Raw genomic sequence first — 17,706 nt, 5'->3', positions numbered from 1 at the left:
GCCCTCTGCGTTCTATCCCCGCCCCCTCGAATCCCGGCGTCCAATCCTCTCCCTCCGTTCGATCCCGAGCCCTCAGTCTTTTTCTACTCCGCCCGATTTCTCCACCATTGGCTTCCTGGGTTCTAAGCTGCTCCTCTCCTCCGAACCCCAGGTTCTTGGGCTTCCCACTCCGCTTTGTCTCACTCTCCTTCCTCTCTGCAAAACGAGGCTCGGCTTGGAACCCACAGCCCACCTTTGGGTACACGTAAAGTCACGCGCGTGGGTATCGAGCCAGAGCGAATCAAAGTTCTACCATCCCGAGGAGGGAGGGCTGCTTGGGGGTTGGGTCAGCCCACCAAAACCGCCCACGGAAAATGCAAGCTGCACGGACTGAGTGGTGCGAAGGAGAAGCTACAGCGGATTGGATTCAAGTTAGACAGTCAGGGGGACTTCCGTGTGGGAAAAGGTGCATGGATAAAGGGGAAGAATATGTTAGAGACTGGGCGCAGATTGGGAGGGCGGAATGGGCACCGACAAGCAGAGTCTGAAACAGGAAACTCGTTTTATTAGGCTCGGGACGTTAGTATTCTTTGTACATGCTGGGTCCGGTGTGCCCCTGGGTCCAGCCCAGATCACAGCGGGGGGAGACAGTTTTTGAGTGAGCCCAGGAGATGGAGTTAGGGGAAAAGAAACTTGGGGTCGTGGCCCCAATACACAGATGGGTAAGCTGAGGCCAGGGGAGGGCCAGGGACGTGCCCGACGTCACCCAGGAAGCTGGGCACTGCGCTGGCCTCTTTTCTTCAGGCCAGGGTCCTGGAGACGGAGCAGGACCCTGGCCTCGCGCCGGCGGCGGCGCCCGTAGCTGTGGGGGTCCTGGGGCTCGCGGCCGGCCTTCCCTGAGTGCTCCTTGATGGAGGCGGAGCGGAGCCAGTATATCATCTCTGGGAGGCGGTGGGTCTGGCATGTGCCCAGGGAACAGAGGCGCCTGCGGTGCCGAGGCTGCCTGGGGAGGGAGCAGGGGAGAAGGCCGGGTTCAAACAGAATCCTCTCGAGAAAGGGGTCTCGGTGGAGTCGGGACACCCAGAACTCCGCGACCGCAGAGGCGCGCTTACAGATCATCATTCCACCGACGCGGGAAGCAGTGGCCTGAAGGGGGCGCACGCTCCTCGCGGTCTTCTTCCTGCCCTGTCCCCGCCGCCACCCGCCTTTCTCACCTGCCCACGGAGTCCGGGTCCCCCAGGACGGAGGAAGCGAGAAGCAACAGGAGGATGTGGAAAGTCATCGTGGGGTGGGGCCGGGAGTGGTCCTCGAAACCCATGTGCCTTGAAGTGGCCCCTCCGGGGTGCGGCTCCGCCCCCTTCCCGAGTCCGACAGTCCCCTGGAGGCCCGCTTGGGCGCCAGTCCCCACTGCCCAGGCGGGGAAAACTGCGGCCAAGAGTCGAGGCCACACCACGCCAGAAGGGGAGGCTTAGAACCCGGATCCCCACGTCCTGCTCCTTGGCTTCTGAGGCCTCGCGGGTGCGGTCACACGGCGGAGCTATGACCCTGGGAGGCCTCGGGAGAGGGACCCCTTTAAGGCGGAGGGAAGAGGGGCGGGGCAGCTGACACCTGCTAGTGGTGACACAGCTTAGGGCTTCCAGGAAAGGGGTGGGGGCAGGGAGGCGCTGGGCTCCTGTGACCTCAACCTCAACCCGTTGGGGACCATGAGGTCTCCCGGGCCAGGCTCCTTCGTGGGTCGGGCAATGCGGGGAGCGAGCGGAGCCGCGTCAGGTTGTAGACAGAGGGAGTCTGGGCCCTAGCACCGCGGTCGGACACCATCCTGGAGGAGGACTAGGTGCAGACGGGTGTGAAGTGCCACCAGGCCTGGGGTTCCCTCTGTACTGAAGCAGGTGGAACCAGGGCCGCAGAAAGGAACGTCACGGTGGCTTAGGTGATGCAGGTCCTGTGGAGAGCACCCTGGGGGACCAGGGACTCTGTGCACAAGGCCATGAGGAAGGGTCAGATGTAGATGCCACGCCTGCAGCAGAGGGTGAACACACAGCCCCTGGGGAGCAGTCAGTGGGGCCTCCGAGTCCATCTCTGTAAAGACGGGAGGCGGGGAGGCCCTGCTGCCCTAAGGTGGGACATCCCCCCCCCTTGTCCCCCACCTCCAAGTCCCAAGCTAGGCTGGGGGAGCAAGCAGACACACAAGGAATTCTATCCCCTTAATATACCCCCCATGACTCAGTTTCCCCACCTGCAGAGGGCAGGGCAGTAGTCACTGCCAGTCAGCCCTGGCCTGGCCTTGGAGGGTCCTGGACAGGAAAAAACAGCCAGACAGTGGAACAATGTGTGCGCTGGGGGGAGGGGGGGAAGATTACTTTCTGGGAAACTTAAGGACCCAGCTATGCTGGGAACCCACACCCCAACCCTCCCCCAGCCCAGCAGGGCAACCGGGGGCAGGAGCCCTGCCCAATGGGGACAAGAGGGAACAGGGCCTCAGGGGGCATGAGTGAGGGAGATTGGGGGGGAGGGACAGGGGAACAGAGACTAGAGGCCCACTAGAGGTGGGGACAGAGACCTACAGCTACGAGCAGGTGCCATCCCAGCACCCCCCGCTGCTCAGGCTGTCACTGCAGCCCCTGCAGACCGAACCCCAACCCCACTTTGCCCCCCAGGAAGCCGAGCCGTCCCAGCTGAGGATTTATTGGCGTAAATGCAACCATATAAAAACATAAGTTATGAAAAACACAGTCACGATGTGCCCCGCCCCAGCCCAGACCCCTAGAACCCCCTTCTGAGGGAGGGAAGGAGAGGAAGGGGGAGCCCCCAAACTGCCTAAGAACGCCGCAGCCCCTGGGCCCGTGGAGGGCCGGCCCGGCCGGGGTGGGAGAAGCCGGGCCGCCTCAGCGCATCCGGTAGTCGGTGGAGCAGGACAGCTCGCACAGCTGGCCCTTGAAGTCCAGGTCAATGGTGAAGTCCAGGTCGCGCTGTGGGGAGAGGGCAGATGAGGGGGACTGCACATGGGACAGGCAGAGATCTGGAACCGTCTGAGTCAGGAAGCGGCCGCAGGGGGTGCGCCCCCAGCCATCTCCCACACTCCCCGGAGACCCCACGTCCAGGCTGGGGGACCCCACGTTGCTGGTCCCACCCTCAGCCCTGACTCCCAGCCGCGGGTGACACCCTCAAAGGCACCTGGAGCCCAGCCAAGCCCGCCCCTCCAGGGCAGAGCTCAGCAGCTCTGGCTCTCGCTTAAGGGTTGTTCCCACATCAGGACCATTCCTATCAGTAAAGCAGTTACTCCTTCCCTCTTCTAGGAAGCAAACCTCTCCCCCAGCACACTTCCTCCCACACGGCAACACTCATGGTCCCGACCCCACTGTCCCCACGTCCTCAGCTCCCAGGCTTCGTGGAGGCCAGGCCTCGCTCTGCGCTCCCCACCCCCCAGCGCTCCCCGGAAAGGCTTGGGCCAAAATCGCCAATAACCTTGAAGACTTCTGCCCTCAGGCCCCCCACCTCGGCCCAGGCTCCCGGCTTCCTCCCTGCCCCTCTGGGCCTCTCTTTCGGTCTCTTTATGCCCCGGTTTTCCAAGCTCTGTACTACTGACATTTGGGGGTCACAGTCGAGGCTTCTCCACTGTCCTGTGCTAGAAGCTACTAGCATCTTTCTCCAGGTGTGAGAGCCCACGAGGTCTCCAGACAGTGGCAAATGTCCTCTGAGAGAGGTGTGGCCTTGGGACACCCACTCCGCAGTGCTCCCTGAGCATCACCCAGCCCCGCGCCCACAGATCCACACTTCTAGGCCAGGCCCACCCGCCCCGACTCCAGGCTCCAGACCCTTTGTCCTCCCATCCAGCTGGGGTCTCCCCAGGGGTCGCAGACTCAACCGAGCAGAGGGCTGGTGGGGCCCCAGAACAGGCAGCAATGCCCCTCCTGAGCCCAACCCCCCCGCCGCCCCCGCCGCGCCTCACATTATTCTTGGCATTGGGCCGCATGCCGATGGTGCCAAAAATCTCCTCGCCTGTCTTCACGGTCAGGTAGTCCTCCATGTAGAACACGGTCTGCTTCCAGTGTGTGTAGGGGGACTCGGGGCCTGGGGGTGCAGTTGGGTCAGCCGGGATGCGGCCAGCCGCCAGGCCTCCTGTCCAGCCCCCACCCTGGGCCTCAGCCTGGCCCTTCCCTTTGTCTGGCCCCTCCATGACCTTTGCTGAGCCTCCACCATCCCTGAATCCCTTCACCCTCATCAAGCCTTGGAGAGGAACTGTTGGTTACTGTTTCACGGGTGGGGAAACGGAGGCATGGCCGGCCCCCTGGCTCCCCCTGCTGGTTCCTGCCTGCCCCCCCCCATGCTCACTGGTGGAGAAGCCCGTCCTCTTGTGGCAGCGGGTGAACTCGATGTTGAAGTAGGCCACGAGGGCGTGCACGTAGTCATTCCGCTTCACTTGCAGACAGAAGGGGGAGGTGAAGGTCAGGTCTTCCACCTTGACAGTGTAGATGTCCACCTCCTGCGGGACAGGCCCCGTGAGCCCCACTCCCCAACACGCAGCCCAGCGGGAGGCGGGAAAGCCTGGGGGAGCCACGCTGCAGTCCTGCTGCCTTCTCTCCCATGGCCAAAGCCCACCCCGGACGGTTCTACTTCCTAGAGCTACTACTTCTGCTTCAGAGAATTGCCCCTTGCCCCTTCTCCACGGCCTTCACCCTGCCCGGGGGCCTCTTCGCGGAGCTCCCTACCTCTGCCCCCCACCCCCCCTCCCCCGCCACAGCTCCTTACCCGACCTATGAGCCAATGTGACGATTTTAAAACACTTCATCAGCTCATGTCAAACTCCTGCTCAAAACCCCGACAGCTCCCTGGTGCCCGCCCTCCCAGCTCCTGTCCTCACTCGCTCCAGACTCCCTCCTCCTCCTCCTCCACCAGGTTTGGGCCGCCTCTCGCAGCCCAGCGCAATTCTAGGGCTCACCCCAGTGTCCGGCTCCGTGTGCGGACACCGAGGGGCTCAAGAACCGATCGCTGCCATGGTATTCTTCATCAGTGGCCCAAGTGCATATCAACTTGCTCAGGGCCTTGAGCTTCCTGCATCTGGAGTGCTGGCCAGCTCAGGGGTGCCCCCCTGGAATGCATCCCCCCAGAGCAGTGCCCGCCAGTCTGGTCTTGCTCCCGGTGGCACCTGGAACCGCCCACGGGGCTGGGCTCATGAAGCTTTTTAATGGATTTAAGTGGCTTCTCCGGCCAACAGGTCAGACTCCCAGGCCTCGGGCAAACACTGGGCCACCTGATGTCGTGGCCCTTCCTTGGTTCCAACCCTGGGGACACCTGGCCACACCCCCCCTCACCTTTATGAGACAGGCGTTGGTGACCAGCTGCTTGGGGTCCACCACATCCACCAGGGGCTCCTTGATGGCCACGTCTTTGATGCAAGACATGTCAAAGCCGTATACGTTCTCCCACCCTGGGGAGGCAGGCAGGGAGGAGGGGTGAGCCCATCAGGGGCACCCAGGCCAAGCCTGCCCTGCCCCCCGAGCTCCTGGTGGGGGGCCCCCGAGCTCACAGTGAATCTTGTAGTCTTTGTACTGACGGTCTTCAATGGCTGTCACATACAGCGTGGCTCGGTCCGGGAAGATGAGGCCATCGGGGGCCTGCCGAGGGGTGGGGAGGGTGTGAAGGATTGGGGGGGGCTTGGAACACTGCCCCCAAACCTTGACAACTTGGGTCTCTATCCACACACGTTATCCCCACCCTGGTCTGAGCCACCTGGACTCCTACAATGGCCTCCTCACTGGTTCTTCGCTTCTGCTCTCATGCCCGCATCTACTCCCCACACGGCTGCAAGGTGGCATCCAGGAACACCTAAGTCTCAGGCCTGTCCTTCACAGGTTCTGAAGAATCTGCAGAACTCTCCCTGGCTCCTCAGAGAGGAAAATTAAAGTCTCACGGGGATGCTCAGGCCCCTCCACCCCCTTCCCTTCTACTATTCTTCCAGACCCTCAGTCCACTCCCTGCTGTTCCTCAACACCCAGTAAGAACACTCCTGCCCCAGGACCTTTGCACCAGTTCCTCTGCCCAGATGATCTTTGCCCCAGATCTCCTGCAGCTCCTACCCCTTGTTCAGGTCTTAGTCACCGCCCCCTGGGGAGCCTGCTCCCTGAGCATCTGGAACCGTGGTCCTCTGGCCTCTCCCCATCCTTTCGCCCTGCTATGGTCTTCTTCCCAGCACCCCAGCACCAGACACCTCCTGACACTGTCTCCTTGTCACTGTCTAGCTCCTGGTGCCTGTTACCTCCCATTTTGGCTTTGGGCCCTCCCACATCTGAGCAGTCAGTCCCCTGCATGAAGTCCCCTGCGGGGGAAATACCTAGTATGGCTTTTGGTTTTCTGCCCAGGCCCTGATTGATAGGTGCTCAACACGTGGCCGAAGGAGCCCAGGCTGTGTGAGCCTGTGAGCTGCTCCCACCCTGCAGGGGGCCTCACCAGCCACTTGTCTCGGGCGTAGAGCACGGTGTTGAGCATTGACTCGTAGAAAAGGCAGTAGCCCATCCACTCGCTGATAATGATGTCCACCTTCTCCACCGGAAGCTCTACCTCCTCCACCTTCCCCTTGATGATGGTCACCACTGCGGGGGCAGAGAGAGGCACATGCAACTGGCCCCGAGGAGACCCGTCTGCTTGCCTCCCCTGGGGGACCAGAACCTGGGGACCCCACTGGAGCCGCCCCTGTCTCCTCCAGGAAAGGCTGGGAGCTGCATTCGGGCATCTTCAAAGAACTCTGCCAGCTGAAGCCACATTCTCTGAACTCAGGGTTTTTTGGTTTTGTTTTTTTATAATTTTTTTTTTTAAAGTAATCTCTATGCCCAATGTGGGGTTCAAATTCACGACCCCGAGATCAAGAGTCACACACTCTATGGACCCAGCCAGGCAGGTGCCCCTCTGTTAACTCAGTTTTGTTTTTTTTTTAAAGATTTTATTTATTTATTTGACAGAGAGACAGCGAGAGAGGGAACACAAGCAAGGGGAGTGGGAGAGGGAGAAGCAGGCTTCCCGCGGAGCAAGGAGCCCAATGCAGGGCTCGATCCCAGGACCCTGGGATCATGACCTGAGCCGAAGGCAGACGCTTAATGACTGAGCCACCCAGACGCCCCTGTTAACTCAGTTTTCAAATTCATTCATCACCCTGGATATTTTTAAGGCAGAAGCAGAAATGTATGGGTTACATATTGGATGATAAGACTTTGTCGTTAACAGCATGGTCATGTTTTTTGAAAGCCTTCATTAGAGAGAGACACACACACAGTAGGATTTATAGGAGAAATGACATCACGGTTGAAATTTGCTTCAAATGGAGATATTTAAAGCTCAGTGGTAGGTATCTGGGGGCTCATTATACTAATCTCTCTTTATATATATATATATATATATATATATAATCTTTTTAAAAAAAATCACTACGGGGGCGCCTGAGTGGCTCAGTCGTTAGGCGTCTGCCTTCGGCTCAGGTCATGATCCCAGGGTCCTGGGATCGAGCCCCGCATCAGGCTCCCTGCTTGGCAGAGAGCCTGCTTCTCCCTCTCCCACTCCCCCTGCTTGTGTTCCCTCTGTCACTGTCTCTCTCTCTGTCAAATAAATAAATAAAATCTTTAAATAAAAAAAAATCACTTCGGGGGCGCCTGGGAGGCTCAGTCAGTTGAGCATCCAACTCTTGGTTTCGACTCAGGTCATGATCTCAGGGTCGTTGGCTCCAGCCCTGTGTTGGGCTCCACGCTTGGTGTGGAGTCTGCTTGAGATTCTCTCCCTCTCCCCACCTCCCCGTACTCTCTAAATAAATAAATAAATAAAATCTTAAAAAAAAAAAATCACTTCAGTGTCTAAAATGCTAGGAGCCTCCACATCCGGAAAACCCACCATCTTCCCTCATTCTCTGCCCCAGGAACCCGACAGGTGGGAACTCAAAAGCCACACGGCAACATCCACACAACCGACATTTTTGACCCGAGCAACCCTCCTTTAATAACCTGACCTCCCAGATACACTAGTTCATACATAAGATGACAGTGCGGGCTAGGGGATGAACGTCTCAGGGGCTGCTGGAATGCCCACCCCCAGGAGCCCGACTGAGAGAGCTGGGGTACGTGCAGGCGATAGCCGTCATCGAAAAGAGCAAGATCATCGAAAAGAGCAAGAGCCTCTCACATCTGGAAATGTGTGAAACTACACGATGAGCAGGTGGAAGAAGTAAAGGGCAAAAGACTCGCGTGAAATGCTATTTATGTCTAAGACATGCATGTGAGCGTGAAAACATTTACACGTGTATGTGCTTGTGGGTGTAGACTTCTCTGGAAGGGAATGTGGGCTGAGCTTAGAAGGGCGGCTGAGAGACTTCTCACCACGGACCCTCAGGTGTCAACCCCATGCCTCTGCAAACTAAAGACTGCTTCTTGCCCCCGTGTTTGACGAGCGAGGCACTAAGCTCGTGGCTTTGCCACTCGATTCCTAAACCGGCAGCACGCGCCTTGTCACTGCCCGTTGTGAGCTCTGAGAAGGGATTCTCAGGCTGCCGGCAACTCAGAGCCCGTGGCGGGAGGAACAGCTGAATCTGTGTTCAGTGACGACCCCCACCCCACTGCCAAGGGCCCCGGGGAAGCGGGAAATCACCCACTCCATCCCCACAAACCCATTCTCTTCCTGGGCTCACCATGGTCTAACTTGTTGGCTTTGACGATCTTCACCGCATAATCAGAGATACTGGAACACTCGATCTGGGGGCCCAGGAAGAAGGGAGGGTGAGACCCCCCCACTCCCACCCTCCGCCCCCAGTCCCCTCCATCCAATCCCTGAGCCCTGAGGGGCCCCTCTCTGTCCCCAGGCCCTGGCCCGCCCGCCTGCCCAGGACACTCACCCCAATGACCTTGCGGGCTCCAGCCTTGGCAGCAAACATACAGAGGATCCCTGTGCCGGAGCCCACATCCAGCACCACCTTGTCCTTGAAGAGGTGCCGGTTGTGAAACATGGAGTTTCGGTATGTGAGGGTGCGCACCTCATCTTTCAGCATCTCCTGGAGGGGGAGGTAGGGGCGCAAGGCACAAGCATATCATGAGGGGGCCCACGTCCCCAGCTGGAAAATGGGGTGCCCTGGCCTCTGACACACTGGCGGTTTGGAGAGCTAGAGCTCAGTCCTCCCACTTCCTTAGTCCCCTTGGAACAAGTCATTTCCCTCCCACATGCCTCAGTTTCCCTATTTGTAAAATCAGACCGGATGAACTAATCTCCCTCCCGCCTTGGCCTGATTCTACCATTGCCTCCCGAGCCCCAGTGATCCTTGGCTGTACCCAGCACTTAGTGCCCCTAAACGGTACACTTAAAGGTAAATTTTGTTATGTATATTTTACCACAATTTGGAAGAGGCCTCAGCAAAAGGGGAGAAAAAAAAAGGGAAAAAAGTGCTCAGAATCGCATCCCCACCACTTTCGGGGACGTCGGTGCGAAAGGGTCCAGAAGCCCCGGGGCACAGCAGGCGGGAGCCGCTGGGGGGCAGTCCCACCGCCAGCCACTAGAGGGCGGCAGAGACCGGCAGGCCCTGACCTCCGGCTGAAGTCTCAGGCAGGCTCGCCCGCGCTCCCACCCCAGCCTCCCGAGAGGGCCAGGCTAAGCTCCGTCTCCAAGGCAACGGCTGGGAGAGGCGACCCCGGGGTGTGTGCCTCACACCCAGAGGGGCGGCCAGGCACGCTGCCAGGGGAGCAGGGCGCATGCGTGGGAAATTAAGTTCCAGCCCTCCCAAACATTAACCCCCTCAAGATTCAGCAGCTCTAGGAGCTGTTCCCACTCACCTCGTGAATGCCGAAGTGAGCATAGGAATCAAAGTAGTAATCTTTGGACGTCATGTCCTCAGCATTGGGCTTCTCGCTGCTTTCTGCCTGGCCACAGGAGACCTGGGAGGAGGTGGATGGGAGCATGGGTCAAATCTGGGGGCTCTCTAAGGCCTCTTAAACCTCCAGGTCCCTACTTCTCCCTGGAGAATAGACACCCCCCCCAAAATCATACCATGGCAACCCTACAGCCCCCGTCTGCCATCTTGCCTCCCCCCAAACCCCAAAACCTTACAACCCCACTTTCCTCTTCCAGGACCCCTCCCCAGAGCACCATCCAGGGGAGTACCCCGATACCCCAGCCACGCCTACCATCTCTCCAGTCTCTCTGCCCCCGTCTCTAGCTCAGCCCACAGCTGGGGAGGGGAGGGGAAGGCAGAATTGGGGCTGACACGGGAAGGGCAAAGTGGGGGGGCTGGAAATGTAGTTAAGGAAGTAGCCACAGTATTTGGGGAGGCCAGATGGGAGCCACAAACCTGGAGGGGGTTTGTACTAACGTTTTGGGGGCACAGGGTAAACTGGTTTGAAGCAAGAGGAATCCTGGTTAGACCGCTAGAAAGGGCCTGATATGTGGCAAGATATATTTATGTGGGGAAGGGTCTCACAAAAGGATATTTACTTCTTCAAGAGGCGGCTGGAGGCTCATCCCATTAGCCAAGGTGGCTACAAAATTCTAGGAGAGAGTAACAGGGAGACAGGATTAGCTACTGGGAGTGGCTAGGGGAGGGCCAGGCCAGGGGACCCCAGCTCACAGGGGAGGGGGTGTTTCCTGCAATTTTCCTTTTCCTTGGCAGGGAGTGGTGGCAGAGGGAGCAAGTAAAGAGGCAGGGCTGTTTTTAAGGGGTGGGAGAAGTGGGGGGAGAAGAGATGGGGTTCTATCCCAGCTACGGCTGGAGAGATGGTGGCCCGCCCCCACGCTGTCCCTCTCTGACCAGGCACCTGACCACACACACCTCCCCCATCCAGGCCACAGGAACTGGCACCCGCCAGGTACACAGGCACCACCAGCTGTCGCTCCCCCTCATCATCTAATCCCCCCAGATTAGGTGACACTTCCTGACACACACCCCCATCCTGGGGTGCCGTGAGTAGCTGGCGGGGGGGACTGGCAGGATGTACCCACTGGGCATCTGCCGCCTCTGCAAACAAGCCTCTTGTCTGAGAGGACCCCAGGAAGGAGGTATGGCACACAGACACCCCCACCAGGGTGGCACCCTGACCCCTAGCTCCTGCCTTGGACTCAGGAAGCCCCAAACAAAACCAGCCCGAGCCAACCTCCTAGCTTAGTCCCCTCTTCCCAGGAAGGTGGAGTCCCAGGGAGGAGGCCCGACTCTGGACCCTCAAACCCCTCCACACGTGGGGCCAAGTCCTGAGGCAAGCTCTAAGAAAGATACTTCCTCCACCCATACAGACCCTGGTCCAGGAGAGAGCCAAGGTGGATGGGAGCCATTGGCGTGACACCCGGGAGCTGCCTGCCCCCCAATGCTACAAGGTAACAGGAGGCAGTATGCAGGCCCCATCAGATTACATCCCTTCCAGATGTGACCACCCTCCGGGCCCCAAGAAGCACGAAGTCACAGACATGACCCACGAAGCTCCAAGCCCCGCCCCCACTCTCCCAAGCCACTGAGGACACCTACAAAGAAGGGTGACTGGTAAGGGGATTTCCCACTGGGACCCATTTCTCAATACCACTAATACCACGACCAGGCAAGTCCCAAGAGGTCTTGAAACAGCCCCGGAGCCAACCCCATATGGCTGCACAAGAACCAAACCTCTCAGGAAACCATTTCAAGCCTCCAGGCTCAGGACCCTCAAACAGGGCTGCAGGAAGGGGGAGGTCCCCCACCTTCGCATATGCGCCGGGGAAAGAAAGGTCTCCAATAGGAGGTAAAGCTCGTAGTTTATATTCCCCACATCCTCTTCCCAGCACAGACTCTCCCTCCCCTCGCCCGGGAGGGCTCCGAAGGGGAGGTGGGCTTTGGGACACGCCCCATGAAAAAGATGTCCCTCCCACACACCCAAAAATGGCCACAAGGGGGTGCACGACGCCTTATCGGGAAGGATCTCCTTCAACTAGAGGCCCCCCCACCACCCAGAGGGAGGTCACAGGGGCATGCCCCATCCCCCCAGCTCCCAAAGCCCCGGGCAGGAGAGAATCCAGGCACAGGAAAACGGCGGCCCGGAGGGAACCAATTCTTCCTCTTCCTCCAATCCCAACCCAGGAATGCACGAAACCTGGACCGAAGCCTAAGCAGATGCCCCGGTATCGGGAACGGGGTTTTGGAGGGTCGAGATACACTGTCCCTCCAGAGAGACTCTTTACTTCTCGGAGGAACCGATGCACGTACACCCCGAGGGGTACGTCGCGATCCCCGGGGAGAGGACAGGGGGCCTCCGAGGGAGGGTCGGAGCCTCCTCTCCGCCCCCCCCCCGGGGCGCCCCTCCCCCGGCCGGGGGCGGGGCCTTTGTCCCGCACGTGGAGCCCGCCCGGCCACCGGGCACGGCACACCCCCTCCCCACCCACCGTGCGGCGGCCACGTGGGGGGCAGGCCGGAAGCGCCCCCAGCCCTCCTCCACGTGGGAGGGGGCACGACATCTTCAGCTCGACCAGGTGCCGCAGGCCCCCGAAAGCTAGGAAACCCGCACCTCACACTGTATCCCGGGATCCGGAGCATGCGGCGTCCCCTCCGTACGGCTGAGAGCCTTCATCCCCAATCCGCCCATTCGGAGCCCCTTCCCCACGACGGAGGCATAAAACATCGACCCCCAAACCTCTCCCCACCCCCGACGGCGCTCCAGGCGCTCACCTCCATGATGCAGTTCGCGGCCTCGGCTGCCGCCATCTTCACCCGCACCTACTCCTCCTCCTGCCGCCGAGACCCCCCCCTTTCTCCGCACTCCCCCGGGACCGCCTTATACCGGAGGGTCCACGGCCCGCCCACAACGACCCCGCCAGGAGATCTCATTGGCAATGGAGGCGGCCCGTCTGAGAATACCGTTTACCAATTGGGCAAAGAAGACGCCCATCAAAGTTGAGGGGCCCGCCCAGTCTGGTGTGCGGAGCCCCGCCCCCTTAAGTCGACGGAGATGGGAAAGACTGCCCGTCTGTCGCAAAAACCGCGGCTGATGATTGGGCAAAGTCTACCAGAAGTTCCCGCCCCTGTCCCCCCAGCACCGCCTCAAAGCTTCCCGGCGGGCCCCGCGCTAAGCGGACATCTTGAAAGAGAGCTGTCCATCGCCAAAACAACCCGCCTCTTTGTAGCTGCTATTGGTTTATCTTGAATGTGACGTCATGAAGCCTTTAGACAGCGCTCGTCTAGCGGCTGATCTCAAGGAGAACGCGGCGATTGGCCCACGAGGAGGGAGGAAGGCCGGCCTTTAGGCTCCAGCGATTGGCTCCAAGAATAGTCACTCCTCAGCCATTCGGTGGATTCTCCCAGCCGGAGGGGAGTTCAGAAGGAACAAGGGAGCTTGTGCCCATTTACCTGAGGGACAGACTGGAGAAGTGAGAGGCCTGGAGAAGAGGAGGGCTTGTCTGGGGTCCGACACAAGTCAGTAATAGGACTCAGGCCTCAAGACATAGAACCAGCTAGCCCTCTACCTAACTGTTCCGAGTTTTTTAAATCCAACAACCCCACTCAAGCCACTTGGCCTTAGCCGGGTCCCTCCGCCAGCTGGGAACACTCACCTCCCTTGGCCTGCCAATTCCTATGTATCAGTCAGGGCACAGCTTGGGTGCTCCTTGCTCCGGGAAGCTTTTCTCCTCTTGGAGAAAAAGTCACTACAGATCTTCCTGAGTTATGATGGGGTTTCCTCCGCCCCCCAGTAAACCCCTCCTAAGTTGGAAATATCATAAATTGTAAATTTAATCCACCTAACCAGCCGAAAACCATAGCTTAGCCATGCTTGGAACACTTGGGCCGTATCCTCCAACACAAGTGTTGAGCATCTCGTGTAATTCATTGAACACTGTGGGATGGTTGTACGGGTACAGAATGGGTGTATCGGATGGGTGTTTGCCCTTCCGATTGCTTGGCTGTGAGCTCTGGCCTAACATGAGAGAGGATCATACTGCGTATCAGGAGCCCAGGAAAAGATCCAAATTCATATCGGAAGTATGGTTTCTACAAAGTGTACCACTTCACACCAAAAACTGTAAGTTGAACCATCTTGAGTCGAGGACATCTGTCACTGAATGCAGATGAACGCAACTGGTGGAATATTCCATCACCCCAGAAATTTCCTCATGACTCTTTCCAGTCAGTACTCTACCACCCACCCCAGAAGCAATCGCTTTCTGTTTTCTGTCACTCTGATGGAGCTTTTTGTTGTCTTTAGCATGAAGCCCCGCGTGGGTCTTGAACTCATAATGCTTCCATCAAGACCTGAGCTGAGGTCAAGAATCAGACACTTGACCAACTGAACCGCCCAGATGCTCCTGCTTTTTCTTTTCTAAAATTTCATAGGGGCGGCATCTGGGTGGCTCAGTCGGTTAAGCGTCTGACTCTTGATTTTGGCTCAGGTTATGATCTCAGGGTGGTGAGAGTGAGCCTCCAGCTTTGGGCTCTGCACTGGGTGTGGAGCCTGCTTGAGATTCTCTCTCTCTCTCCCCCTCTCAGACAAACAAACAAACAAATAAATAAATAAAATTAATTTCATATGAAAATAATTACACAGTATGTTCTCTTTTGTGTCTTTCTTCTTTCACTCAATGCTTTTGAGATTCATTCCAAGTTGTTGCATATAACATTGGTGCGATCCTTTTTATTCCTGAGAATTCCATTGTATGGATGTATCACAGTTTATCCATTGCCCTGTTGATGGATACTCTGGACTTTTGGGGGCTATTATAAATAAAGTGGCTATCCTATGTTCATGTATGAGTCTTCTGTGGATGTACATTTTTGTCTTGGATAAACCTAGGAGCAGATGGCTGGGTTGGATGCTAGGTGTATGTTTAATTTTATAAGAGACTGCCAAAAAGGGGTGCCTGGGTGGCTCAGTCGTTAAGCGTCTGCCTTCGGCTCAGGTCATGATCCCGGGGTCCTGGGATCGAGCCCTGCATTGGGCTCCCTGCTCCGTGGGAGGCCTGCTTCTCCCTCTCTCTGTCAAATAAATAAATAAAATCTTAAAAAAAAAAAAAAAGAAACTGCCAAAAAGTTTTCCAGTGCACTCTGCCATCTTGCATCCCCATCAGTGATGCGTGAAGAGCCCCACATGCTCCACATCCTCACCAGCACTTGTTACAAGCAGTCTTTAATTTTAACCATTCTGGTGGGTATGAAGAGGTGTCTCATTGTGATTGCCATTTGCATTGTCCTGACCACTAATGTTGAGCGTTTTCTCATGTGCTTATTGGCCGTCTGTAGATCTTTTTTTTTTAAAGATTTTATTTTATTTATTCATGAGAGACAGAGATAGAGAGAGGCAGAGGCAAAGGGAGAAGCAGGCTCCCTGTGAGCCTGATGCAGACTCGATCCCAGGGACCCAGGGATCACGACCTGAGCTGAAGGTAGACACTTAACTGAGCCATTCGGGTGCCCTGTAGATCTTCTTTTATTAAATCTGTTCAAGTCTTTTGCCTACTTTTACAAATGGTGTTGTTTTCTTATTCATGAATTGTAAACATTTTTTTTAATTAATTTATTTATTTGACAGAGAGAGAGAGTGAGAGCAGGAACACAAGCAGGGGGAGTGGGAGTGGGAGAAGCAGGCTTCCTGTCAACCAGGGAGCCCGATGCGGGGCTTGATTCCAGGACCCTGGGATCATGACCTGAGCCGAAGGTAGACGCTTAATGACTGAGCCACCCAGGCGCCCCTGTAAACATTTTTTAATAGAGACAGAGATGCAGGTCTCTGTCGGGCATATCTACTTTGAATATTTTCTCCCAATCTGTGACCCGTCTTTTCAGTTTTAGTTTTCTTTTTTAAAGATTTTATTTATTTATTTGAGATAGAGAGAACACATGAGAGGGGATAGGGTCAGTGGACGAAGCAGACTCCCTGCCGAGCAGGGAGCCCGATGCGGGACTCGATCCAGAGACTCCAGGATCATGACCTGAGCCGAAGGCAGTCGCTTAACCAACTGAGCCACCCAGGCGCCCCAGTTTTAGTTTTCTAATGTTGTCTTTTGAAGAGCAGAGGTGTTAAGGTTTTTTTTTTTTAAGTTTATTATTATTATTATTATTTTTAAATAATCTCTGCCCCAACGTGGGGCTCGAACTCAGGACCCTGAGATCAAGAGTCGTATGCTTTTCCGACTAAGCCAGCTAGGTGCCCCAAGATTTTAAGTTTTGATGAAGTCCAATTGATCAAATATCAGTCCACATCTTCACCTCTACACTATAGGCTGTGTGGGTCCTAAAGCTCTTTTCCAAATATTTCAGCAAGATTTTTTAACCCTTTTTCCCCTGACTTCCATGTATTGGACCCAATCAATTACTTTTGCTCTGTGCTGCTACTAAGAACAAAAAATTATAACAAACTCTCTTTTTTTTTTAAGATTTTATTTATTTATTTGACAGAGAGAGAGCACACAAGCAGGAGGAGTGGCAGGCAGAGGAAGAAGCAGGCTCCCCGCTGAGCAGGGACCCTGAGGGAGGGGGAGCCAAAGGCAGATGCTTAACCGACTGAGCCACCTAGGTGCCCAACAAAATATCTTTTTAACACTAGGAAATAACTTAATGTGATTGAAAAGGAGGTGGCACTGGGCAGGGGGATACACACATACAGAGTCCAGGGAAGAGGTCTGAGCTGAAGTCAGAGATGGGAGATTTGTCAGTGTCAAATTATGCATTTTCCAAGATGGCAGCCACTCCTGACGTGGGGGCTAATGAACATTGGACTGTGGCAAGTCTGAATGAGATGTGCTCCAAGTGGTGAAGACTTCATAGTTAAAAAAGAATCTACAGGGGCACCTGGGTGGCTCAGTAGGTTAAGCACCCACCTTCAGCTCAGGTCATGATCCCAGGGTCCTGGGATCCGGCTCCCTGCTCAGCGGGGAACCTGCTTCTCCCTCTCTCCCTGCTCCTGCTCTCTCTCACTGTCTCTCTCTCTCCCAAATAAATAAATAAAATCTTTAAAAATAAACAAATAAAAAATAAAAAAGAATCTGCAGTATCTCATGAATATTTTTATAGTGATTACATGTTGAATTGATTTTATTTTGGATACATGGGGTGGATAAAAGTTGTTAAAATTAATTTACCGGTTGCTTTTTATTTATTTATTTTTTTTAAGATTTATTTATTTATTTGAGAGAGAGAGAGCAGGAGCAGGAGGGGCAGACGGAGAGAATCTCAAGCAGACTCCCCGCTGAGCACAGAGCCCACACGGGCCTCGATCCCTGGACCCCAAGATCATGACCAGAGCCAAAACCAAGTCAGACACTTAAGCAGCCAGGCCACCCAGGCACCCCTACCAGTTACTTTTTACTTTGCTTTAACAGCGCTAGCATGTAACATTCTAACTGATATATATGGCTCATACTCTGTATTGGCCAGTGCTGCATTAGGTCACAGACCACGGAGTGGACAAGATCACTGGGGAGTCGGTATGATTACAGAAGGCACACGGACTTCTAGCAGGTTCTTGACTTGGGTCACATTGAAAATTCAGGCGTTGTGGAGACGCCTGGTGGCTCAGTCAGTTAAGCTTCGGCTCAGGTCATGATCCGAGGGTCCTGGGATCGAGCCCTGCATCGGGCTCCCTGCTCAGTGAGGAGCCTGCTTCTCCCTCTGCCTGCTGCTCCCCCTGCTTTGTTCTCTCTCTCTGAAAAATAAATAAATAAAATCTTTTTTTTTTTTTTAAAGATTTTATTTATTCATAAGAGACAGAGAGAGAGAGAGAGGCAGAGGGAGAAGCAGGCTTCCCGCTGAGCAGGGAGCCG

At 56.1% G+C, this 17,706-nt stretch overlaps 2 protein-coding genes across 4 annotated transcripts; both read right to left on the bottom strand.

The window, feature by feature from the left end:
- Positions 1-48: 48 nt before the first annotated feature.
- Positions 49-1,186, bottom strand: ADM5 (adrenomedullin 5 (putative)). The gene is given in 3 exon segments (XM_081807267.1): positions 49-723; positions 725-895; positions 898-1,186. Coding segments are annotated over 3 exon segments (627 nt in total). The 5' UTR covers positions 1,102-1,186; the 3' UTR covers positions 49-471.
- A 1,462-nt stretch (positions 1,187-2,648) lies between these two features.
- On the bottom strand, positions 2,649-12,768 carry PRMT1 (protein arginine methyltransferase 1). 3 transcript variants are annotated; one of them, XM_006744316.3, is made up of 11 exons: positions 12,626-12,742; positions 10,435-10,488; positions 9,777-9,878; positions 8,849-9,004; positions 8,645-8,708; positions 6,427-6,569; positions 5,507-5,594; positions 5,292-5,407; positions 4,312-4,462; positions 3,929-4,050; positions 2,649-2,948 (listed from the first exon to the last, which is right to left on the bottom strand). In XM_006744316.3, the coding sequence occupies exons 1-11, from the start codon at positions 12,659-12,661 to the stop codon at positions 2,865-2,867; spliced, it is 1,116 nt and encodes a 371-aa protein (XP_006744379.1). In that variant the 5' UTR covers positions 12,662-12,742; the 3' UTR covers positions 2,649-2,864. The 3 variants fall into 3 exon arrangements, with proteins under 3 accessions (XP_006744379.1, XP_006744380.1, XP_030896020.1); XM_006744317.3 differs by lacking the exon at positions 10,435-10,488 and having other exon boundaries at positions 12,626-12,768; XM_031040160.2 differs by lacking the exons at positions 10,435-10,488; positions 12,626-12,742 and adding an exon at positions 10,128-10,146.
- Between the last annotated feature and the right edge of the window lie 4,938 nt (positions 12,769-17,706).

This window comes from Leptonychotes weddellii, chromosome 16 (assembly GCF_054177405.1).
Source record: "Leptonychotes weddellii isolate Sample4059 chromosome 16, ASM5417740v2, whole genome shotgun sequence".
Taxonomy (NCBI): Eukaryota; Metazoa; Chordata; class Mammalia; order Carnivora; family Phocidae; genus Leptonychotes; species Leptonychotes weddellii.
Note: the sequence above shows the minus strand (reverse complement) of the source record. Positions and strands in the feature narration are given on the sequence as shown.

Excerpts from the sequence above, each read along its gene's own strand:
- PRMT1 (XM_006744316.3), bottom strand. The coding sequence starts at position 12,661 with ATGGCGGCAGCCGAGGCCGCGAACTGCATCATGGAG. Across the intron at positions 10,489-12,625 it reads CCGCGAACTGCATCATGGAG|AATTTTGTAGCCACCTTGGC; the intron begins GTGAGCGCCTGG and ends ACTCTCTCCTAG. Across the intron at positions 8,709-8,848 it reads GAGCCCGCAAGGTCATTGGG|ATCGAGTGTTCCAGTATCTC; the intron begins GTGAGTGTCCTG and ends CTGGGCCCCCAG.